At 44.7% G+C, this 25,680-nt stretch overlaps 1 protein-coding gene across 2 annotated transcripts in view; it reads right to left on the bottom strand.

Annotated features, from left to right (window-relative positions):
- Positions 1–17,851, bottom strand: part of LOC104489327 (alpha-actinin-1) — a 49,498-nt gene extending 31,647 nt beyond the window's left edge. For both annotated transcript variants that reach the window (XM_010131479.1, XM_010131478.1), the window contains exons 1-5: positions 17,741–17,851; positions 12,969–13,088; positions 3,517–3,603; positions 2,856–2,943; positions 1,852–1,930 (exon numbers count right to left, since the gene is read on the bottom strand). In XM_010131479.1, coding sequence (XP_010129781.1) covers positions 1,852–1,930; positions 2,856–2,943; positions 3,517–3,603; positions 12,969–13,088; positions 17,741–17,765 — 399 coding nt within the window. In that variant the 5' untranslated portion in view covers positions 17,766–17,851. The remainder of the gene's footprint in view (positions 1–1,851; positions 1,931–2,855; positions 2,944–3,516; positions 3,604–12,968; positions 13,089–17,740) is intronic.
- Positions 17,852–25,680: the final 7,829 nt, after the last annotated feature.

The raw sequence follows: 25,680 nt of genomic DNA on the forward strand, positions 1-25,680 counted from the left end.
AAGAGGGGAAATAGGCTCCAAGGAGAAGGGCAAGAATCAGTTGAACTGAGCCTAAGGGAAGAGAAAGAAGTGATAAAGGAGGAAACAAGTGACAGCAACAGTCCAAGCAAATACTGTGTTTAGGAAGGTGCCATGTTTATACATTCTACAAATGGTTTCAAAAATCTAGCATAAAAAGGGCAACTTCCATTCATCACACATCAACTGCCAGAATTAAAGGCTAGGCTCTGAGCTAAGTTCTTCCCACCTATTTGCTCAAGATTTCAGCTGTGGTTGAGATCTCAAACATGCATTTAATCTTACTCCTTTAGAGCAATCGAGGCAGAACAAGACTAAAAATGATACAGAAAGAGTCAGAAGGCTGCAGGAGGGCACAGGGAACCTAATGAAGGGTGGGATCAAAGGCAAGTGGAGAACAAAAGATGCTGGTTCATTTCAATCTTACTCCAAGGAGAACAAATCCCTTCCCACCTACATTGATTTTGGCTAGGACAATCATCCTCTCTTTCACTTTAAAAAGCCTGCAGGCAATACGACCAAATAACTTTCTTTCCATGACTATGTTTTTGCTTATATTTGGCTTAGGGCTTTGTTGATAACAGAGTGCTGTAGCATTTACCCATCTGGGTTTGTCAGATGCAGATTGCTCAGTTGCCTTAAAACGTAGCTCTAATAATTCCTTCTTTTTATTGCCGCTGTTTATGTAAACAGGTGCAGTCTCTCCCCACTGTTTATTCATCATGTGCTCATTCCAGACACTAAAACTGATCAGATAATATAATTGACTGCTCTGCAAGACAGTAAAGATCTAAAAGGCTAACGAAAAGCAGATCAGGCATTGTGCAATTCATTGCCTCAAGGATGCAGCTAATTTGATTAATTCTTTTACATACTGTCTATTTGCACAGCGATCCAAGAGCCCAGGTCCGTTAGTGATGGGTTTCTATGTTTATTTTCCTAGCTAACATCCAGCATGAACCCACTTTATAACACACAGCCCTTGAGATCAGGTGGTCAAACATTTTGTGCATTAGCCCCAGTAAAGACACGTGAATTACGCTCTTGGTGACATTTCACTCCACATTTGCACAGATATAGTGAAAGCGGATCTCAGCAGACTGTAGGAATGCCAGTAGGATGAGAACCCAGTTTAGTCTTCCATTGCCCTGCTGGGTCAAGACACTGCTGGAAGCACAAAAACACAAACCAGCACAAAGCAGCTTATTCTCATCATCCACTTAGCAATCTTGTCTCCAAGACACACAGGAAACAAACTCCGGAGCAGCTAGATATCACATTCCCAGCAGCAATTTTTAAAGTAAAATTGAGTGTTATGGCAAATACTTTTCTGGCATCTGGTACTTACATGCAAGGAGAAACTCAGTACTGCAGATGGCTCAGTGCTAAGCTGGAAGCATGTGACAAGTGTCCAGTGAGGACACAGAGGCCCATCAATGAGCTTTTGCACTGGAACACCAGGTAACTGGCTTCTATCCAACTCTCCACAGAAATGGTAAGACTGATTTGACTCGCTAGTCTGTGACATTAGCACAGAACTAGTCTCTTATTTGATGTTACTGAATTTGCCAGCTTTTGCTCATCAGCTGGGATTGGGGCATGCGTGTCTCGTATAAGACAGTCTGAAAGCAGGGAAAGTCAAGCAGGAAGCTCATTAAGTTCATGCTTCACTAAGAAGTCTGAATGTACTGATTCATCCCTCCTTCCTTCCACTCAATCCTGCAACTGCCAGATTGTGCTGAAGTTCTCCAATTATGTTCATCAAGCTAATTCTTCTCCCTCTTTATTTCCAAGGAGCCAAGCATCCAGTCTGACAAACAAATTGAGTTGTACCTTTCGTAGCTTCCCGTAGTCGATGAGCTCTGGACGGTGCCTATGAATTAAAGCGCAGAAACCAAGGCCATCCTTCCAACTACGAGAGAGACAGAAGAGAGCACAATGAACAGGGCTCAGCCAGGGAAAACAGAGCGTCAGGCAGGAGCATGAGGGAAGGCACCAAGACAGCAGGACAACTCATCCTGGTTTAGTTTCTAAGCAACAAGAGTGTGAGTGCTGGGAAGGAGGCATGTCTTGTACCTGTGTGAGACTGCAACGAAGGCTCCTTTAAATCCCTACAAAAATCCACCGTGATTATGACTTGCCCTTTGCATTGCCACCTTCTTTCTGCCAGTTCTCTGTGCTGAACTATCTGTGCACGTCCTGTGGAGCATGCAAGGACAGGTGTAGAGCTCACGGTTGAAAAAGCCCTAAAGGAGGAAGAAGTACCTTCCTTTGGGACAAGGCAGATGCCCATAGCTCGCTCCACTATAGTACTGGCTAGCATGGATGTAACTTAAGCTCTCAAAAAAGTGCTTTATGTTTATATGGTTCATACCATTCTCTAAGACATGCTGGAAAAAGCACTGTTATGCAGAATCTTTAGGGGTACATCTGCCAATTTGGAAAAATTAAGAGCAGAAAAGAAAATATCTCATTCCTTCCCAACTCTGCCACACTACGAAGTTTCTGGTGCAGGCCTTATTTCATGGGTCCTAAAGTGTTCTGAGTTTTCGCAGAGCAAAAGCTGTCTTGCTCAGCCTGTGGCACATGTGCTTCTCTCAGAAGACCTAACGCTCTGAAGAATTTGACAAAAGCACCAATTGTAATCAGAATGAAGAACTGGGGTGTAGGTACTTGGATCCTCTTAACTTCTGCCTTTGATTTCCTAGGTGTCTCCCTGAACTACACTGTTACTGTGTAACATGCATCTGCATTGCATTGGTCTGTCAGGAACATTCTTGAATAAACCAAAAGAAAATAACACAGACGGTAAAGCTAAGTTCTTGCCTGTAACCCACCTGATATGGAAGTTCTGGATGTTTACATTTTTGTAGGGGGCTGTCTTCCTCTGACACCATAACAAAAGTCCTTCTTTAGCAGATGTCTCTAGAGAAAGAAAGAAAACCATGCCAATTAGCTCATTTTCTTAGAAAGCAGGAGGCTATGGAGAATATACTAGAAAAACATGACCAGCTCCTCTTACTGCATTGAATTGTCCTTTATTTAATTCCACTTGTCAAAAAATTCCTTGCTTGGAAGAGTCTACTGGGATATTTTGTTATTACTATTTTCTTAATGAGGTTCTGTAGTAAGGAGGTAGCTTTTCTGCAATAGAGAGGAAAGGTTTGCAGGACTTGTAAGAGATAGGTCCATTTTCCGTGCTAGTCCCTGAATCTGCCTGCAAGAAATGCAAGAGATTCCAATATCAATGTTGGCTTTCAGGCTTAGCCGTCTTTTTGAGCTGCTCTTAAAATCTCTCACAAGAAGAGGATGTGAACAACTCTTCTTAGTACACCTGAGCTTGGCCAGAAATGTCAGTAGAGACAACAGGGCAGCCTGGGAGGGTAGCTCACTAGCATCTTCCAGTGACTCACCTAAGAGCACATTCTGTCCCTTTCAAGTAGCAAAGCCATTTAGTTGTTAATTTTTGAACAGTGGCTGTAAAGAACAAAAATTTACCTTCAACTGAGATATCCTGAATGGCAAATCGAAGGATGATGGTCCAGATCATTCCAAGAGTCATTTTAACATTGCCATCCACAATTTCTATGGGGGAAAAAAAAATAGAGAAGAAATAGAAGGCATCAAGTTGCAAGTGAAAATCCTAGCAAAAGAGGAACATTGGGCAGTGTTCCCGTGTGCAGATGGAAGAATTGGAATTCCAGCTGAATTCCCATTTCCCAGATGCTCTGCTGGTACTGCACAGTCTTACCCAGTGGTACCCAGTAATCAGACCAGTTCTCTTGCAGTATAATACTGAGCATAAACAGACACTGATGATCCAAACACCGGGAACAAGCACCAATTTATAGCAGTGTAATTCCCCACAGGGGCCTAAAAATACCCTCTTCAGATTTAATTCTGATCACTTAGAAGTCATATAAGCCAAACTGTGAAAAAGAAAAGCCTTCCTCTCTCACTCTGATATGTCTACTCCAAGTCACTATATAACTGCCCCAGCATAATTATACCAGAAGAACCAGTGAGACTTTCCAATGCAGATGAGCTCTGACAGCTGTTTTTGTCGTGTGAACAAGATATCACCAAAACCAAGAAACATCAACATTTTAATTTCAAACAAGCCTGAATGCTTGCGGTTTCAAACAAGCCTAAACACACCAGACTGCCTGTATAGGACTTATTTCAGTCATCTAATTGCCAAAAGACACAACAGCATTCCTCACAGTACATGCACGCTGCTAGAAGAGGAAGCAAAGACTCACGCCGACCAGTCTGAGCAGACCGTAACATAAATGAAGATGTTAAGCAGACTGTGCTTTATTGCGCATTGGACTCCGCAATGAAAATCAGCAAGGGTCAACAGCTCGGAGGTTTCAGAAAGCAACTGCTTGTGTGTGTGAGGTATGATCTGTTTAGGATGGGGGATGGAGGTTCTATGGGGAGGTGCTGGAGAGATGCTGGCCCAGAAAGGCACTTCCACCATGTACAGATTAGCAGCAACAGCCCAAACGGTGAGCAGCTGGGTCTCGAGTGCTGATCCTCAGCATCTATAGTCTATCTATACACATTACACAATGTACAGCCTTCACTTTTTCGGATAGTGAAACTGGCCAAGCTGCCTTCTTCTATTCATTCTCTGGCAGGTTCCTGCATGGCAGAAGGATCTTTCACAAACTTGTCAATACAAGTTATAAGAGTGTTTTCAGTAAGAAAAGGGTCAGAATTAACCTATTGTTTGGAGGTAGAATAAGTCAAGTCTAACACGGCTGCCAGAAACCGTTTTTACACTCCTGTAGACACCTCTGTCCCACTGCTTCCATAAAGCTGCCCAGCAGAAACATGTGACACTCTGAGGCAAACAGAAATCTGCACTATAGGCAACTGCCACTTGTCTGCATCCTGTCACAAAAGAAACAATATTTGAAATCTTCCTTTGAAGCTGTTGAATAAAATTTTTCTTCTTATGGAAAGCAAACCACAGTGTATTCAAAACCAGCAGACTAGCAGCACGCACCCCAAACACACTGTTAGAGGAACCATGTCCACCTGGTCCAAATTCCTGAAAGCCTGTGATTTAGTGATACACGTGGTGGAACTTCCAGTGTAAATTTGGATAGTCTCCGCTATGCTTTGCCATAGATCTGCAGTAGGGATTTACAGATTTAGAAGACAGAAAAGAAGACACACCACCTCATTCTACTCTAGTAAAGCCTTCACTCCTTTCTGCACTTAAGAGTAGACACGGATGTCTTCGTGGGGCATCAGTTTGCCCAGAATTAAATAGCCAACAACTTTCCACTGCAGTACAAAAAACTACAGTTATTGTTGCTGGCAAGGAAAAAACTGTTTGCCTGCTGTCAGTCTTCTCACAAATGAATTTTTTACAGGTACTTTGGTGTCAGGGGTTGTCACTAGTCACATGTTCAGTTCTGTGCTTTTTACATTCTTTGCTCTCCCAACGAAGCTCCGCAATCAACTTACAGGAAAATCCTTACTATTGTTACAAATACCTGAGGTGCTACAGCTAAAATATAAAAGAAAGCATCTGTGTTTTCAGCTTGTTTGTTTTCTTCATGAGATAGATCTTTGTGGGGCTTTTCAACAAGCAAAAAACCCCACTGCCTGTAAAAATCACAGCAACTGGCAGGAGGATCCTAGGATGCATTTAAGATCTGAAACTAAATCGAGCTTTCTTTTAATGGACTAGATTAAAATCTGATGGCAATACTTTAATGTTAAAAGTGCTTTATGAACAGTAACAAATCAATCAGTGAGCTGAAACAGGTAATTAATATGACTGTTCCATGGATTTTAAGTGGAAATAAAGGTCAAGATACTTACATAAAATCAGGTGGCATTAAGTTGCTAATATGGCATTAGAATTCAGCATTATGCTCTGGTCACGTTCTCAAAATCCAGTTTTAAAAAGTTAGCTGGTGGAGTTAAGGTGCAAAGCATCTCTTCTCCCTCCCCACCCTCTTCATTGCATTATTCATTTAAAAAGGAAGGTGCATGCTCCTTGCTCTCATATCTGATTATTCCTTAGCAGTGCACTAAAGCAAGTCTGCTCTGGAAGACGCCTAGAGTATTCCCACCACTTCAACTCTACGTATCATTTCACTTTTTCTCGAAGTAGAGAAAACCCAACACCTACCAAGAAGATACTGATGTCAGTGAGATTAGCAAGTCCTCTGTCCCAGGATGTAGATTTAATCAACCACACCACCCCCAGTGCTATTCTCTCTTTTAAAATAGAGTTGACACAAATTCTATTATTTGTTGGAAACAGGAAAGAATTTTTTATTTCTAGAGCTAAAAAACCTTCTTTTGGCAATCTGGTTATAAAATCAGCCAGACTGATCAGAACGGCTGCATGCTCTTCGGCCCTCACTCACCAGTTTTCCACCCTTGCATTTCACAACATCAACTTCCTTTTCCTTTAGGATCCCCTCAGCTGCTGCCAGTCTCTTTCTAATATTGTAGAATATGGCCAAGAAACGAAGTAAAAACGATTGCAAAACAGGTTTGCGTGAAGCTGTCTGCTTCTTGGTGATGAAGAGAAAGAAACTCCACAGAAATTGTTGCTACAAAGCTAGAACAATCTAATGCTTTCCAAGTGCTCTTCCTAGGCAGGACCTCTACAAGCGTTGTCCACCAGCACTTCTTCCACCACCAGCAGCTGTTGTCTGAACAGCAGCAGCAAGTACATGTTATGAATGTGCTTTACATTCAGCTTGGGGGTAGCAGGCTAAAGTTGGTGAGGCATCTTCAACCACTGGAAGGAAATTTTTTGCACCAGTGAATATGCTTCCACTCAGCTCCCACTATTGTACCAAATACCATGAACAATATATGCAAAAACGACAGTACTCTCATCTGTTTATCTGACAGCCAATTAAGGGCCTGACAGTAATTCGGTTCTTAGGAACAAGATTGGCTGGCTACATAGATGTGGCTTTTAAAATGCCACCACTTTTCTAAAACGCATGAATTCATTTTGAAAAATGCAAAAATTATTAAGCTTATTCTTCTGGCCTGGCCTGGGTAGTTAGAAGCAGAATCAAAGCTACAGAAGCTGTTATCCTCCCTAGCTACTTCTGGGTTTTCACAAGAGAACACCCTCTGGTCATCCCATGGAGAAAAGGAATTGCAGGGGATGAACAACTAGCAGGATGGCATTATGATCCGGGAATTGGAGACACAGAGCAGCAATGGTGACATAAAATAAAGGCTGCTCTGCATTTTGTTTATCCTAACAAAAGCCAAATAAAGCAGGATAAACATCTGTGCACCTCTGTCTCCACAAAGCAAGTTGCTAATGAAGACCCAGCCAGATATAGGACAGATAGCTGGCAGTCTCGATGGGGGTGTACACTTCAGCTGCCTAATTCATAGAATGGGTTGGAAAAGACCTTAAAGATCATCTAGTTCCAACGCCCTCTGCCATGGACAGGGACACCTTCCACTAGACCAGGTTGCTCAAAGCCCCATCCGGCCTGGCCTTGAACACTGCCAGGGATGGGGCATCCACAGCTTCTCCGAGCAACCTGTTACAGTGTCTTGCCATGCTCACTGTGAAGAATTTCTTCCTTATATCCAACCTAAATCTACCCTCTTTTAGTTTAAAACTCTTACCCATCATCCTATCACTATGCTCCTCGTAAAGAATACCTCCCCGTCTTTCCTGTAGGCCACCTTTAAGTACTGAAAGGTTGCTATAAGGTCTCCTTGGAGCCTTCTCTTCTCCAGGCTAAACAACTCCAACTCTCTCCGCCTGTCCTCATAGGGAGGTGCTCCAGCCCCCTGATCATCTTCATGGCTCTCCTCTGGACCCCTTGAGCAGGTCCATGTCTTTCTTACACTGGAGGCCCCAGAGCTGAACACAGTAACTCAAGTGGGTGTCTCACCAGAGTGGAGAATCACCTTCCTTGACCTACTGGCCACGCTGCTTTTGATGCAGCCCAGGATATGCTTAGCTCTCTGGGTTGCAAGCACATATTGCTGGCTCATACTCAAGTTTTCCATCCACCAACCCCCCAAGTCCTTCCCTGCAGGGCTGCTCTCAATCCACTCATCACCCAGCCTGTATTTGTGCTTAAGATTGCCCTGGACCAGATGTAGGACCTTGTACTTGGCCTTCAACTGTGAGCGGGAAGAAGATATAGAGAAATATAATGCTATGTTTCATTCACTGACATAGGGAGACCTTATTTTCCCCCTTCTCCACTGTCGAATGTATGCTTGCTCTAACTGGTGCTTCAGTAGGTGTTTTGCTCAGATGGGACTTCTGCAATTGTTGAAATCTCTAAGCTTTATCTCCTTTCACTAACTCAAATAAGAATAGAGATCAGTTAATCCAAAGTTACCTTTATACTGAACTGAGCCACATCTGTCTAAGAAAGCAGCAACTTTGCAGATTAGAGTTGCAAATAAAACAGTCTTAGGGTCATATACTTGACCTGTACAATCTGTTAAATTTGACACCAGTACGGAATCCATCACAGCAAAAGAAGGCTCCTGAGGTGTCAGCTGACAGTGAGATTTAAAAGCAGATGAAAAAACATTTGGAAGCTGCATCAGGCCATAGTCTTCCTTGATCCAGATTTGCACACATCTGCTGCATGACATAACTGCTTTGATCCTATGGTCTCTGGCTAATGAAGATGTTTAGAATCACCTAGTCCATGCTTGACTAACGTGATCTCCTTCTATGACAAGGTCACCTGCCTAGTGGATGAGAAAAAAGCTGTGGACATTTTCTACCTAGACTTCAGTAAAGCCTTTGACAGCATTTCCCACACCATTCTCCACGAGAAACTGGCTGCTCATGGCTTGGACAGGCCTATGTTTCACTGGATAAGAAACTGGCTGGATGGCTGGGCACAGAGAGCGGTGCTGAATGGAGTTCAATCCAGCTGGTGATCGGTCACAAGTCACAAGCAGTGTTCCCAAGGGCTGAGTTTTGGGGCCTGTTCCTTATCAGTGTAACTTTATCAATGATCTGGATGAAGGGATTGAGTGCACCATCAGTAAGTTTGTGGATGACAGCAAGTTAGGTGGGATTGTTATCTGCTTGAAGGTCAGGAGGCTCTACAGAGGGATCTGGACAGGCTGGATCGATGGGCCAAGGCCACTGGTAGCAGGCTCACAAGGCCAAGTGCTGGGTCCTGCACTTGGGCCACAACAACCCCCTGCAACGCTACAGGCTTGGGGAAGAGTGGCTGGAAAATGCCCAGTGGAAAAGGACGTGGGAGTGTTGGTCAACAGCCAAGTAAATGAGCCAGCAGTGTGCCCAGGTGGCCAAGAAGACCAATGGCATCCTGGCTTGTATCAGCAACACTGTGGCCAGCAGGAGGAGGGGAGTGATTGTCCCCCTGTACTTAGCACTGGTGAGGCCACACCTTGAAAACTATGTTTAGTTTTGGGCCTCTCACTACAAGAAGGACAATGAGGCGGACATTGAGGTGCTGGAGTGTGTCCAGAGAAGAGTCACAAAACTAGTGAAGGGTCTAGAGCACAAGTCTTACGGGGAGCGGCTGAGAGAACTGGGGTTGTTTAGCCTGGAGAAAAGGAGGCTGAAGGGGAGACCTTACTGCTCTCTACAACTACCTGAAAGGAGGTTGTAGGCGGAGGTCGGTCTCTTCTCCCAGGTAACAAGTAACTGGACAAGGAAACAGTCTCAAGTTGTTCCAGGAGAAGTTTAGCTTGGATATTAGGAAAAATGTCTTCTCCGAAAGGGTTGTCAAGCATTGGAACAGGCTGCGCAGAGAAGTAATGGAGTCACCACCCCTGGAGGTATTAAAAAGACTTGTAGATGTCTTTCTAAGGACTTGATTTAGTAGTGACGTGGCAATTTCGGGTTAATGGTTGGTCTTGATGATCTTAAAGGTCTCTTCTAACCAAAAGGATTCTGATTCTATGATTTTCAATTGTTAACAGTCAAAGATGGTTGTAAAAAGCAGCTCTTAACCCTCATTGCTTATTCTGTTTGCTTCTTTCACTCTCCATTTAACATGGAGATGGAATATGTCCTGCACTCATGCTCTGTGTAGGAAGTCCTCTTCAACTCTGGTTCTCATTCACTGGGACATGGCTGCAGAGCTTGGCTTGCAAACTGCAGAGAGAGTGCTTTATTTGATGACATGCAAGATAAATGCCATGAAAACATTTTTGCTGGCTTTAACTCTGATTGAACACAAGGTTTCAAAAGGCTGAAGCTGACCTGAGACTCTCCTTGGGATTCTTTCTGGAGCTTATTTTTTAACCACAAAAAATAAAAATAACTGATGACCAATGCCATTTGTCTAATGCATACAGAGAACTACAGGTGAGCTGCAGATCCTTCACACAGGGCCCACCAGATACCCAGAGATGGAGCAAGCCACCTCGAGGTGAGGAGTGCAGTGCCCTAGCCAGTACCACCACACTGCTGCTGGATGGTGGCTTTCTCTTCTGGGAGAAAAGCCACTTGAAAAGCTTCCTAGATCAATCCAACCTGAGTGAGGCATTTACAGCTCCTTTTCTTGGTGGAGTGTTACGACTGCCTCATTGGCTTTTATCATCTACTTTGCTGCTGCATGATGTCTTCTTGAAGTCTGAAAGTAAGCCCTTAAAATTCATGCTCCAGGAAGGTTTATAATCTCTGCCATGGACAGAGTTACTACTGTGCTTTCCAAAGCAAAAGTCCATTTTCACAGCTGATGTGTCATTCACTGTACACCAAGCACCTGGATGGACTGGGTAGAAGTCCCCGCAGTAGATTCTATTTCCTGGTGACAACCAGAGTGGCCTGGGTTGGGCTTGGGTGCACAGGCAGGTGCTGGGGTGAGGAGCCCCTGCTGTGATCACACTTACATGGTCTGAGCTGGCATCACAGCACAGGCCCAAGCGCTGTGTATAAAAATCAAAGCTAACCCCGGTCCAAATTTCAGTGCCGTGCGACCTTTGACAGTATGAAGAAACCCGTATGGGTTCACCATGTAGCTGCATGGGCACCAGGGCAGAGGAAAGCAAGGCAGGTTAGGATCGCTGTTCAGACTGATACAAACCATGGCGTCTCACAGCGTGTTTCTGAAGAGGGTAACTGCTATGAATACATACTGAATAACTGGGTCCTGGAGACCTTTGGTCACAGATCATTTTACTTGCAAATGATTTCTAAGTGCTGTGACAGTACCAGTCACAGATGATTCAGGAACAAAGATCAAAAAAGGAAAGAAAAATCCAGTGGAATAGAGGAAAAGGCAAACTAGTGTCAGGGAGAGCAGGAAAAAACCCCCAAATCTCAAAGGGAATAGAGCAAGGAAGATCAGTTTTACTCATGCTCCAGACTCCCAGAAGGATCCAAATATCTGTCTGAGATCCAAATGATAGGCGGAGCTGTCTTAAGGCAGAAGAACTCTGGTTCCAGGTACAACTTCCAGTTTGAAAAAGGTCCCATATAGCTATGGACTTCTGAATCAGACGCTGGAAACATCAGTCTTTTTGGTAAGGGCACAAAATGACTTTATATATGAATTTGTGGGACATAAGCAGCGCCCAGGGCCAGCAACACCCTCAGGTTGCTCCTGTGGGAAAAGCTGAGAAAACTGAAGTTTTGCATGCAAAATATCAGTACCATTGAGCCATTCACCTCTTGTATTTTGCTCTCAAATACCAAATGCAGTAAAGAAGTGTCTGCAATGTCCCTGGACACTAGTTTCATATTGTTCCAAAGTCTCCATGAGGTTAAACCAGTACAGTGAGGTAAAGGTCTCTGTAAGGCAAACACAAGCACCTGCAGCAGCTGAAGTATTTTGCCTGATCTGACACTGAACAAGTGGACCATAGGATGGGCTTGGAGATGTCCCCAAGAGTATGTCTGAAAGGCCAAAATTGGGACAGCATGTTGACAGTGCTCTAACCTCCTGGGTTAAGAACAGGCAGGGCTGAGCCCTGCAGCCCCACGACTCTCCTGGAGGAGGAATGCTCATCCAGAACTGTATCACAGGCTCATTTCCTGTTTCTGTCATGAGTTTCCCTGGAGAAACCATGTATTTCCAGCTGTAAGATGGAGATAACAAACCTCCCTCATTTTCTGTGGTCACCATAAAGACAAACCTAGAAATAACACAGAAGCAGAGTGTCTCCACAGCAACAGTGACATGAGCCCAGAGGCAAGACTCATACACAGGTCCAGAGCAGAGAAAAACAAGTGTAACGAAAACACAAGCCAGATAAGAAGTCAAGCTGTTACGGTTTATAAAACAGCAAAATATCTGATTAACCTGCAAGCCCTTCTGGGTCCAATAACATACCTGCAAAACACCCATCATCTTTGCTAAAAAGACAAAAATCCTACACAATTCCCTGCTGTCTGCATAATCCACGAGTTTGTCTGAGAGCATCGCTGGTGCTGCCCACAATGGTCTCTACACAACAATACACAGGTTTCCAGCCAGAGCACCTAGCTGTCTGGGATGCACATCAAGAAACCTGGAAGCCCTGAAAATTTGAGCCTCTGGGGTCCTTGATCTGTACTGGGGACTGCACTTGCCTTTGATCCGTTGTATGTACTATAGCAAGAGGGGATCTCTCCCAGCAGCTCTGCGACAAGCTAAATACAAGCAGCTGCTATGCTTCAATTACGACTTTTCCTCATTTGAGAAACAAACATCTCTATTTATTTGTTTCTGCCACCGCTCCATGTTTTCCTTAATTTGTGAGAAGCAGAAGAAAAGCAGGAGGACCTGACCAATAAGCCCAAGTGGCAATCAAGTTCGCCAGCTTGGTGCAAAGGTAGTATTTAAATCCAGAGTAAAGGATTAATAGATCCCATTTTTTCCTCCACGGCTTATTCTACAGGGACGCCGTGGGGGTAGGGAGGTGCAAAGGGAAATGACATGCAACTCCGAGAGAAAGGCAGTGGCTAAGCACAGCTTGGACACAGACAAATCATCTGGTTTCTTTACCTTCTGCTCCAATAGATACTAGTTTGACTCCTTTGCTGGCAATGAAATCCAAGGCTTTGTTCACATTGGATATTTTGTGCACTCGCATTTTGCCTCTTTCAGGCTTAGCCAAACGTTCACCTAATAAGAAAAGAAAAAAAAAAAAAAAAAAAAAAAAAAAAAAAAAAAAAATCAAACAGAGAATTAGCAAACAATTCTGAGCCCTTCCTTCCTTGGTGGGCATTTCCCCGTTCTGGTGGCTCCCGCTGCTCAGCCAGGCAAGAGGGTAGACCTCTCTGCATCCTTTCTCAACAGTGAATGCAGGGCAGCCACAGTCATCATTAAGTACTCCCAGAAATAATCAGACAGAAAAGTATCTTTTTGTTGCATCCCAGATAATGTAATAACAGAGGAACTGTTGGCTATATCAGAGGTGAAAAGGTCCTTCAAAACCTCACTGAGCTAGGCAGGGGAACTAACCTCTCTATCATCAACTGCAGATAACGATGCCTGGAAACGGCACAAACTTTCCCACAAAGACAGGTGAGGAGCTCCCTTATAGCATTTACAACACCCGATATACAAAGCAAACCTCTCCTTCCTGGAACTCCCTACAGTCAAATATGAGGGTGACCTTGTATCTTGCCTTTTCCCCAGCCAGGATACAGACATCCTACCTCTCTATGGTCTCCTTCATCAAATGGCCACAACTGCCTTATTTCCACAGGAAATAAAACCATTTCTTTGGCAAGTGGCTCTATATCTGTAAGGACTGTCATTTCAGCTCCTTCTCATTATGTGTTTGATGTACTTCTAATTCCATGCAATGGTCTCTTACACAGTGATATGCATTTTAAATGTCTATAATGAGGCAGAGAGAAGGAAACAGCCTAGCTCTGAAGTAAGAGCAGTAAGTGTCTGATGGAAATGAGTCTTAGAGCAAGTACCAGCTCCTAATAGGCACAAAGCTAGAAGATTTGGAAAAGCACTTTCTTGACCTTATTTATTTGAAAGAGTTGCGTTAAGTGCAGTCATGCCCTTCCTGATAGGCTGCCTGTAACTATGCTCACAGCCTACTTTTATTAACACAAACGCAACAGGCAGAGCAAGCAAACTAAAGCTTGGACAGGCAAGTGGACTTTTCAAAGGAACCTCCACTAGAAATACAATTAGATAGGACATCAGGAGCCACCTCTGCGTGACACAAACCACCTAAAAATGAACAGAACAGCCACTTTCAGATCATAAGCTCCAGAATACAAGCGATCTAAACAAAACGCAAGTAGGTTTTACATTTTGAAAATTAAGCTATGAGATAATTAAAAAGAGATCAAATGGGCAAGTCTAGGCAAGAAATTACTCACCTGACCTATTCAGTTCCAAAAGTCTCCTGCTGTATCTTGAGCCTGAATATTTAAGTCAATGTGAGCTGACCCAAAACCATTATTTGAGGCTTAAGGGTAAGAAAGAAAAGTACTTTTAAAATAACTCTTTTCCATACTAGAACTGAATGGCTTGTTTCCTAACAAAGGAGTGAGAAAAAGCTAGAAGGGAGAAAAATATATTATCTCCATAGCCATGCGCTACAAAGAAAAATAGTTTGGAAAGGAAAATCCTTTATAAATGTTTCAGTGATTACTGTAGGCTGCTGCCATTAGCTCTCAAGCTTAAGGATAAAACCAAATTTACTTTCAAAATGAAACACTGATGTCTGACAATTTATGTAAAAAGACGTACTTACGGTACTACCTCCATCCTAGGATTAAAAAAATATCTTTTCCTTCAACGGAGCCTCATGTACACGTCATGATACTGTGCTTTCTTTTTCTATTTGAATAATATTAATAATTCTAAATTAAAGTGGAAGTATGTTTTGTGGCAGTTTCACAATGACATTTTTACCTGTAATTTCACAATGGACTTAAGCTGCCAAATGTCAACAAATGGGTTGAGCCAGCTAAAAAATAACCATTTTTTTCAGTTCATGTGACTGTAAACTTGCCTTGCAAAACGAAAAATAAAGATAAGAGATTGGGTTTCAACTGGGACAGCAAGCTGATCCAATTCACCTTGTGGCCGCAGTGCACTGCCAACACAAGGGAGAGCATCTGAACTGCTCTCCCTGGAGCTGGGGAGAGGAGGATTGTTCCCTCTGACAGCAATGCGATCCTCGAGAAACTGATGGCAACTGCAAAACTGCAGTCTCCCTCTCTCAAACACCATCTTTTTTGGGGGGAACTTAAAAAGTTCCCAAGCCTGATGGCTATTTCCTTCAGACTTGGAATTTATTACAAATTTTGATTTCCAGAAGCTTCATCTGGTTCCACACCGTACATTATTAATGATGCAGACTGTTAAAAGAGAAGCCTGCTAGAAATATGTTATACTCTCAGCTATTTCCATCATTATTTTATTTCTCAGTACTTCTCCCAGCTGAGACAACGAAAATCGTCTACTCACTTCCATTCTCTGATTCTCATGTATTAGCCCAAGGCTGTACTTCAAAAGCCAAACAATGCAAGGAAGTGTCGGCATAGAAGTTGTTTACAGTGTTTAGGAAAAATTTCAATTAGTCATTCCTTCTGGTTTGGGGGCAGAGGGAAGCCTCTTTATTTTAAAAGTACTAAATGTGAGCTTAGGCCTTTTCAGTCTTGTAGTATTAAATCAAAAATAGCTTTGTCAGGAGAAGGAAACGCACTCAGAGAAAAATGAAAGTGTATCTTCTGGGGCAATTTCTAGGGGGGCCACCTGTTACTTCCCACCACAATGGGAGAGGACTCACAATGAGCAAGTCCCAGGACTGTCCGTGGATCTTCCCCCACAGCACAGGGGCTGGGTGACCACGGGGACCCGTCCGCAGCACCTCTCAGCTCCAGAAGGTACTGGGCTGAGTAAAACTGAGGCACTCTCTTCTTGCAGAACATCTCTGCTTCCCACACTTTGGGAAGGAGCATCAAACGGGAAAACAGCTTCCTACCTGCCCTAGCTGCCCGGCAACAACATGTTCCCACAGACACATGGGAGGGTCTGCCCTGAAATAGGTCTCCCACAGCTCCAGTAGCACAGTCCCTCTCCCACCCCAGGGTCTCCTGCAGCTTCCCTGAAGCAGGGTCCCATCCTTCCTCCCATGGCAGCAGCCACTACTGCAGCAAGTGCAGAGGGAGATGGCATTCCCCCGCTCCCACACACCAGGCTGGGTGGCCAGGCAGAGAAGACACGTGCCTCCACACAGCTCTTGGCCAGCCTGGCTCTCATGGCCGAAGGCTCTTATGGCCATCACCCTCTCTCTGCGTTAGAGGAAAAGATCAGCTTCCCACAGAGCAACCCTGTCCACGCTAAATTCCCATCAGCAGCTCTGCAGTCCCCCAAAATACGGGAAGAGGAAGGTGTGGAGTGAGCAAAGATCTGAAAGGAAAGGCCAGAAGCTGGAACTGAAGGGCTAAGAGCCACCTGGAGACTCACCCTTTTGGCAGGTGATCAGTGGGAACCATGGTGGGAACATCCAGGCAAGCCCTTGCCAACCAGGAGGAGACTCCTTACTCCCACGCTGCTGCTGGGCTGGGCTGCTGCTTACTCAACTACAGGCCAAAGGGGCTACTAGCAAGGCCAGCAGCTACGCTCACAAATTTAACTGGAACCACAATGTTGGAAATGAAACGGGGAAAACACAACTGTGGTAAATTTCTCCTTTTGCCACTGCACCCAGGAGAACTGTGGTTCTAGCTCCTGCTTGCTCCAAGGAAAGGATGCTCAGTCCTGGTGTGTGAAATACCGTGGCCTCTGGTGGGATGCAGCAGAGTGAGATATGAGACCCCCTGCTTTAGCACCAAACCTCATTTGCCCTGGAGTTGGCAAAGGAGGAGGGAAGGAAAGGAAAGGAGGGGCAGAGGGAAGGCAGTCTGAGTGCTTCCGTCATGGCAATTTTACTGGAAAACGCACCAAAGTGGTCAGGAGTGCAAGTCACCAGGCTGCTGTTACTGGCTCAAAAGCCACCAAAAGAAAGTCTGTGAGCATACAACTCCAGTTTCGTGCTCAGTCTTATTCCCCCTTGATGCCTCCCACAAAACTTCACAAAGGTATTTATTTCATCAGCACATCAATGGGGATTACTGTTTATATGAAATAATCCCTGGGAGGTATCTGTTGAGTAGTGGGACATTTGTGATAAGGAGGGAAAACAAATCTGACCTGATCTGTTTTTATTTCAGACTGGGTTTTGGGGGATTTTGCTTTTCTTTGGGTTTTTTTTTTTTTTTCTGAAGACATGAGCACTGAGCTCAGACTGAAAGTAGAAGGGGAAAACTTCAGTCACAGCTGAAACTGAAGGACACAGAAGATTTAATGGTTTGACTCTCCTCTTCCAATAACTTCTATCCTATCCCCACTGTCTTGCGGCTTCGGTATGATTTGCCAGTGCAGCATTCCTACACTCTTTGGAGAGCTGCTTTGTCAGCCCTGCCAAGCAGTAAGAGCATAGCCTGAGCCTTCACAGGAGGCTGTGCATTCCTGACGGGCAGCGAAAGCCAAGAGGCAGGAGCATGAATGCAACGGGCAGCCTGCACAAGCCATGAGGCTTGGAGTACATTCCAAAAGCACATTAATGGTCGCTGCCGAAGACAAGATATTTGTTAGGGATACATTTGTTCTGAATCGGAAAGCAGCTGTTCTTATATTCCAGCAAACTCTGCAGCATTACAGCCCTTGCTGTCCCTCTTCTGTGAGAAAGGGGGAAGGACAGGTTTCAGATGGAGATGCTCAGGATACTTGAGACCAACACACAGACCCTCTCTCACCTGAAATGACTTCCAGAAGTAACATGAGCTTAAGACCATCCCTGAAATCTTCCTCTATGTTCTCAATCTGTGTCCCAGCCTTGCGGAGGTGAGAATTACACCATGCTGTAAATGTCTAAAACACAGGAAAGAAAGAAAGAAAAAAAAAAAGCAGTCAGTAACCTTCCCAGAAGCCAAACAATGGTTCAGAACCAAAGCAGTGCTGCTAGGTAACATCACACACATTCAAATGCTGGTTAGGTTATCGATCATCTTTCCACCTGCTGTCCTTGTGTAGCACAAGCAGGCCCCTACATTTGTGTTTGGCCCCTACATTTTGTGTTTGGTTTAGAATGCCTTGAAACTGATTTTAAGGCACACTAAGTGCTCAGGAACTCCAATGGTGTTAGATGACACATCCTAAGATAATACGAAGGAGAATGGAAAACAGCATTCCAGATCTTCTCATCTCTAGACAGAAGAATGGGGTTTTTTTCCCAATCACCTATGGCTAACTGCCTCCAGTCTTGTCCATCCCCAGCAAACACTGCAGCCCTTAGACAGGCACTGAGGGACAGCATACCAAGCTCCTCAGTCATATAAAAAACATCCCAGTAGTGTCTGTCCTGCTGTCTCCACTCTCACCAACTCACTGCTAAGCAGACCTCCCTCCCCTGTGTGACTGTCCCACCTTCCTCCCCTCTTGTGTGGAATAATGATACTATCACCCATCTCAACAGAAGTGCAGGTCGTAGAGAGGAGAAAAGTAAGCATTACTTAGTGACACTACTTGACTAGCACAGTCCCAAACTCCCACTATTTTAGAGCTCTGGAGAAGCATCATTGCAGCCACCTCAATGATAGAAATCACAGCCACTTTGTAATTAGTGATATTATACACCACTACTGGAGTAATAATATGAATTTGAAGTTTGGGAGGGATTGACATTCAAACTACAACCAGCCAGTGGCATTCAGGCTAAACAAAACTTTTTGGAAATGCCTTCTGACCTCAAGTGGTCAGGATAAGAGGCTCTCTCATATGACAGAAATGAATTTCACCACAACTGATGACAAGACACATTTTCTGTGGTTACAATCTGTCAGCCCATGTTCTAAACAATGGGCATATGGGACACTGATGGGGAAGAGACCATCCAAGAGATGCGATAGTAGAAATTATCTCAAAAGAGCAACATGTGAACGGGTCTGAAAGAGAGAAGCAAGCATTACTTAGCAACACTGCTGTCTAACACAGTCTCAAACTCCCTCTATTTGACTATCACTCAGTGGTCAAAACACAAGCAGCAAGCATAAAACACCTCAGTGTGGCATAGTCTTAAACAGGTGAATCAAAAGAGCCCAACCTGGAGATGCAGAAGCTGTTTGACAGAAGTACTGTTTGGAGAGTAAATGGTAGCAACTAGTTCCTTGAAGGTAGACAAGTTTTCCAAGTGCTAACAAACGCGTTTCACAGTGTTTGAACAGGACACGAAGTAAACTCTTTCCTTTGTACAAACTGATAACCCCTCAATCACTCTTTAAATAGAAGGGTGAGGTTACTCAAAAAACGAGCAGCTCCAAAAGCTCAGTGCTACTGCAAGGAAAGGAGGTCTTTCCTCCTTTCCTCTCCCAGATGTGCTCCCAGAGCCAGTTCAACTCACTGACCCAGCAAAGAACTATTTACTTTCTTTAGTAATGCTAGTCTTCTGCTCAGCAGTGCGTGGAGGCAGTTCAGCAGAGTCTAACGAGCCTCTGCAAGAGAAAATTTGGCATACGCGGGCCAGGCAGGAAGGTGGAGTGGACCACAGCAGCCATGCCATCTCGGGCTGTTGGGGAACTACAGCAGAAAGGACTCAGCTAATACTGAAGCACAGTATGTCAAAAATTTAGAAATGCTTCACCACTATTTATGCCACGTACAGGAGTTCAAAAGAAAGATTACCCCAAATGGCAAAGAGAATCAGGGCTCGTTCTTTTTTGGCTGGAAGATGGGCTATCTCTACTAACCTGTTTGCATTCAAGCTTACACAACTACAAATAGCGTAGCAGAAACTTTCCCTGGAAAAAATCATTGCTCAACAGCTGCTGAGCTTCCCACTGCTGTGCTCTGGCCTCGCTCTCCGGCAGGGCTGTGGGATGGCGCAGGATAACAGTGCAGCTGTAAATACTTTCATGGCAATGACCCTTTGGACAGATACATGTATTGTGAAAGTCTGGGACCTCTTTTTTCAACATGGCCTGGTTTCCTTCCAGATTTGGAAGGGTTTTTTTTTAAAAAGAGTAATTAAGCACCTTTTATTGCTTTTTATTGTTATTTTCCTGAGAAATAAGAGAGCATGTGTGTTTGTTTGTTTACAAGTAAGAGCATTTCTATTTGAAAACGGGCCCTGCATCCTGAAGTACATCCTTTTAGCACTTTTTCTTCGTTCCACTGCCTGCGCTGTACTATGTGAGAAGAGGTTAATTCATTTGGCTCTCTTTTGCAGCCAGGCTTCTTCACTTCTCCAGAGGGGCAAATGACAGCAGACATGCTTTCAAGGGTTACATCATTATCACATATCAAAGTACGAAAGCAAGTTACATCAGGAAGGTTGTGGATGCCCGTGAACCTCCTTTGCATATTTGGAAAGCGGACAAAGCAAGATACCTAGAGCTAGTAACAGGCCTTGGTTCACACTACAACACCTGCATCGAACTGAGGAGGAAGCCTGAGATCTAATTCACAGGCCACCAGCACGCACTTCTACTTCTCTTATGACTTCACTGAAGCCATTTCAGTTTTGTTTTCCATCAGCCCAAAGCAGATCAAAAAGTTCTGCTTTAAATTATGGATAATTCTGGTATAGCTCAACTATAGGGCATCTTGTTGGATGCTTTGAGGATGGAAGAGGGTGACCAGGTCTACATTTCTAAGAAACACAAATGAAATTAAAAGCAAATTACAAATCCTCTAAACTTTATGTTATTATGAAGCCTGGCAGGACAGCCTGATCAGTGACAGTATTTTATTGCTGCAAGAGTCACCTAGGACTTGGTGGAAATGTAAGTCCCAGAGACACCATTCCAACTCCTCTGCTCAAGCCATCTCCACCACATCACAGCCTCAGACATGCTGAAGTGAGAGAACTCTGCAAAACATTGTCATTAGACATCAGTGGCAGAGCTGACACCTCAGCTGCTCAAGGACATGGACCATGAAGGGTTAATAGAGAGAGAGCATGCACAGTTCCCATGAGACAACTCCCAGATATACAGACATTTTCTCAAGGCACCCTTCAGGTCCTACGGGATCTCCAATAAGCATAATACCATAAAGCAGCACAAGAGCGTGTGGGAACGGAACCAACCAGCAGCCCAGCATAGATGCGTGAGGCCATTCCTCAAGGAAGCAAGATTATGAATGCTTTCAATAACTGCAGTGGGATTCACAAACTACCTTCTTCACACACCAACTGAAAGCAACATCCATCAAAACACAATAATCAGAAAACAGCTTTGTGTTGCATTTGCTGCATATACTGCACAGGACTAAAATATCTTCTTAATTCAAAGTACTGAATTGGAAGGAGATTTGACAGATGGATAGGAGAAGGCTGGAGAAAAGTCGAGGGGAGCAAGAGAAGAAGGGAGAGCTGAATTTTTTGCTGTCCGCGGGGTCTTTCAATCTTGGCAGCCTTGTTTGGAGCCATTTTTACTGACTTGGCTTCACACATCTGCACAGGATCCTTTCTGTTATTCTAGGAAACCTACTGAACCACCCACTCGCTGTATTCACCTTCTGGGCAACACAGCCACTCCTCCTCACGCCCTCAGTCACAGCTAGCAGTGGCAATCTGCTCAGGGCAGCCACTAAGCCCTGCTGTGCTGCCTGTCACCAGCAAAAAAGCTTTCAAAAGTGGAAAGGGCTGCTGAGAGCAGCCAGCCGTCATTTTGGTGCAGGCTCGGCCCTGGGAGCAGCCACACGAAAAAAAAAAACCCCAAAAATCCAAAACGTCCTGTGTTTGCTGGTTTGAGGTGAGGCACACCCCAGTTGGGGGGCAGAATTGCACTGCCGGCGGGAAGCACCATCTCCTTAGCGGCGAGCATAAAGCACAGCTCTGAGGCAGCAGCTGCGCTCCCTTGCTGCCTGCAAACACAGAAGTCTGGAGATGCTGCAGGTCTGCCTCTTCTTCAGTGTTCACAGAGGAGGACGCCCAGCAAAGCAGCGTACGTGCGTTTGTGGGTACATACATGTATTTCTCATCATTGTTCTCTGTGCCTCACACTGCCCCCTTTTTTTTTTTTAAACCCCAGCTTCATCAGCAAGATTCCTGACACTCTTTTTATTTGTGTGCTGGGTGCTGTACAAACAACAGGACCTTCCTATTCTACCGCAATACAACCCATCAGATAATAAAAAAAATAACAAATGTTACTAAAAGCGAGCAAATATGATTAACTGTTGTGCTGCCTCAGCATACCAGGCAGGTTTACTGCTAGGGTAACCTCTACCAGCCTACCTGCATACCTATTTTAACAGACATGCACACCCTTATTTTGACAGGACATGGAAAGTCCCTGCTGCTTCAGAGTTGATTGTATTAACCCTTGCCCAGGCATGAGTTAACTAAAACTATCAGCCAGGTGATTGTTGGAGGTCCTGCAGCCAAAGCTTTAATGAGATACCATCTTCAGCTCTCTCCTTCCAGGTATCTCCCAGTCCTGCCAACAGCAAATCTGCCTTTGCTTCTCCCTCTATTACACGTGCTCTCTCTCACACACACACACACACACACACACACACACACACACACTCTCTCTGGTACTCTTCGCACTTCCAAAACTTTTGCTCTTGCTCCTGAAACCCAGTAACGTTTCCTCTTCACAGAGTCCTTTCCAAACTGAGTACTTTTCTGGTACCAAAGAGAATCAGGCAATGTTCCTGAAACCTGGGGAAGCAGGGCAGTAAGTCAACATTTTTAAGTTTAAAGAATGCTTCTGCTTGGAAAGCAGCAGTACCGTGACACTGCTGAGAGAGGATCTAGAGAGCTCCTTGATTCAAGAAAACAGTCATAAGGCACTTCAGCCCCTGAGCAATTTTAGCAATGTAAATGTCAAAGCTACCGCAACCACATAAATGACAGATAATTAAAAACAGTAATAATAGGCAGTTTTATCTCTTTGTGACTGTGACAGTGGCATTCCAGCTTTATCTGACCTTTCCAGATGCTCTTTACTTCTCTCCTTGCTAAATCACTCTTCCATGCAGCCCTGCTTTCCACGGGTGAGTGTAAACTTTCTGACACAGCAAGAGACTGCCATATTTGTGTAGCAGCCCGGGAGAAGCTGTAACCGAGCCAGAGCAGTGCCGCTTGCCTCTCCTTTCTGACAGGAGAACGGTCTGGCTTAAGCAGCCAAAGAAGGAATTCACTGGTGCACTGCCTTGCCAGGACACCACCACCGCACTCAAAGGGAAGCAGTGTTCATGGCCACCAAGGCACCCTCCTTCCTTGTGTTTATGCAGGGGGATGAATTTTAAGCAAGTATTTCAACACAGCTCTGCTGTTGAGATGTGCCCACAAAGGTTTGGCTCCTGTTAAGAAGGAGATGTTTGCCGCTAGCATACAAATCTCAGCCTAGTAGCACAGTTTTATGTTGTCTGCACATGTGCTCTGCAAAGCAAGGTCTTGAAGGGGCTGAAAGCTGTAAGTGCCAGCCCAGGCTTTCTTCTAGCGTTGTAGTGGAAATGACAGCAATACTCCCTTTCCAGTCACCAGAAAAGAAAGCAGGATATTCAAGCAATACATCGTGCACAGCTGGAAAACAAAACCTATTCACCCAGCTGCAAGTGCTGCTCGTCTGCCAGCCGTGTGTTCAGAGGAGGGCACCTGGGCTCCTGACCGCGCAGCCTGAGAGCAAGCTCTGTGCAGCAGCCCCTGCTTACCACAGTGCCATACGTTACAGGACTGCTGAGACAGGACTGCTAACTCCTGCAACAAATTCTACAGCCAATTCCATGCTGGAAGGAATTTTATTTAAATGAAATTATCTGGAAGAATGACTTGAGGCACTCAGCGAATAACAGCTAATAGTTTTTGAAGAGCAGGCAGAAAACTGCTGCACACACAGCTTTTTTTAAGCCATAGAATTACTAATAAAGCAGTTCCAGCTGCCCCAAAATGGGATCTTTTCCACCTTGGTAGTCTGGGAGCTGAATATACTGTATCAAGTAAGGAGGATGCTAACCCATGGTCACCACAAATCTCTCTCTTGCTCCTCGAACAGATAGACTAGGCCATCATTAGCTTATGAATTGGAAAGTTCTGGACTGAAAGGCTGGGCAGGCCGTGAAACAACTCTCAACCATCTCGTCCAAGTTCCCCTGCACTCAGCACTAATTCATTATCAGCATTTACCCCCAGGGTCTCACGAGATTTTCCCCTTTCTGCTGCTATCACTCTCCGACAGTTTCTGTGGCACCACCTCCTCTGAATCTTCCTTTCACACCTTAAAGCGCTTGGAAGAATTGCTGGGGTCTTGTGGGTGGCTGCTTGTCACCCTGCCCACGCTCAACACACACTCAAGAGACAGGCTCGGTTGCAGCTTCTTTTCCTGCCCAAGGCTGCGGTGTAAGCTGACGGGAAGGTGCTCAGTTAATTAAGGAGTCATTACAAAGTAATCCTGGATCCTGTCAACACCCTGGGCACAAGAAAGGCCACGGCTGGACAAGACAGATCACACCAACAACCCCAGTGAAGAGAGCCAGGCACTGAAAGGGGCCTTCATGAGGTACAACTGTGATCAGATAAGTCAAAACAGTCTCCTAGCCCACTGAACAGTTTCTGTGCCCACAGGCTACAAGTGACAGCAGCTTTTTACACGCATATATTAGCGGTTTTCAGCTGCAATGGAGAAAGTGCAGCCTTACAGCCCTCAACTCTGTATACCGTATCTCTTGGTTTACTCCTTGGTTTCCTTGGATGTCTGCTAGGATGCCCAAAACCACTCGAAAATGGCTGCAGAAGAGCTCTGGGGATTGGAGTTTCTCTAAACAAACCTCTTCACAAGTCCAGGGAGCCACCCAAAGTGCCTTTAGTTTAAACCTGAATTAAGAGATGAGCCACATTTGCCATACCCTCCAATTTCATCTCCTAACCTGAAATACCTCCACTGCACGTTGCTTTGCATTTGAAGTCACCTAACAGTTTTGTAAAGCAGAAAGGAATTTGATAAGCCCTTTCAGCATTTACTCTCCAAGCCCATTTTCCAGGACGCGGGAGTGGTTCGAAGAGCTTTCTGTTGAAGAGTTGCACTATAAGCAGCTGACCTCTCAAGAATTACAGGTATGATGGTCAACGAGACCAATGCTGCACAGTGACGAGCTTTGCTTTCCAATGGACCTGGCCAACTCTCTAAGAAAGGCAGAAGGAACTAAACGGATGTTCACTTGCAGCACTATTTTGACACCTCCACAAAAGGAGTTTAGTACCACTAGCATCAGTGGTAATGTTCTGTTCTGGCTTGGAGCCACTGAGGCCCAAGAAGGCTGAAAGACAAAATATTGCCTGTGCTACTTCTGAAGTACCACGTCCTGAGAACAGGACGTATCATCAATTGCTCTGTATGCAGCGGCGAAACACAGAGCTTAGTCACTGCTACGTAGTCACTTCCCAAAACTCATCTCTGCAGGCCAGGGCAAGAACAACCCTACAGGAGCAAGAGCCCCAGTCCTAACTCTAACTGCATAAGACAAGTTGAATCCCACTGGGAACATAAAGTTCACCATCAAAGCATCTCCTTGTCCAGAGCAGCTTGGAACAGTTGCATAAGAAAAATAAACCCTCCTGACAATCAATTTACACTTTTGGACGATGTATCAGCACATCACTTGCAAGAAAGACAAGTAAATTCAGTGTAGGAGTTTTCATTTTTGCTCAGTGGAATACAGTCCTCAGTGTCTTCCACAATTTTTAATTCTC

The sequence above is a fragment of the Buceros rhinoceros genome, unplaced genomic scaffold (assembly GCF_000710305.1).
Source record: "Buceros rhinoceros silvestris isolate BGI_N320 unplaced genomic scaffold, ASM71030v1 scaffold9112, whole genome shotgun sequence".
NCBI classification, from domain to species: Eukaryota; Metazoa; Chordata; class Aves; order Bucerotiformes; family Bucerotidae; genus Buceros; species Buceros rhinoceros.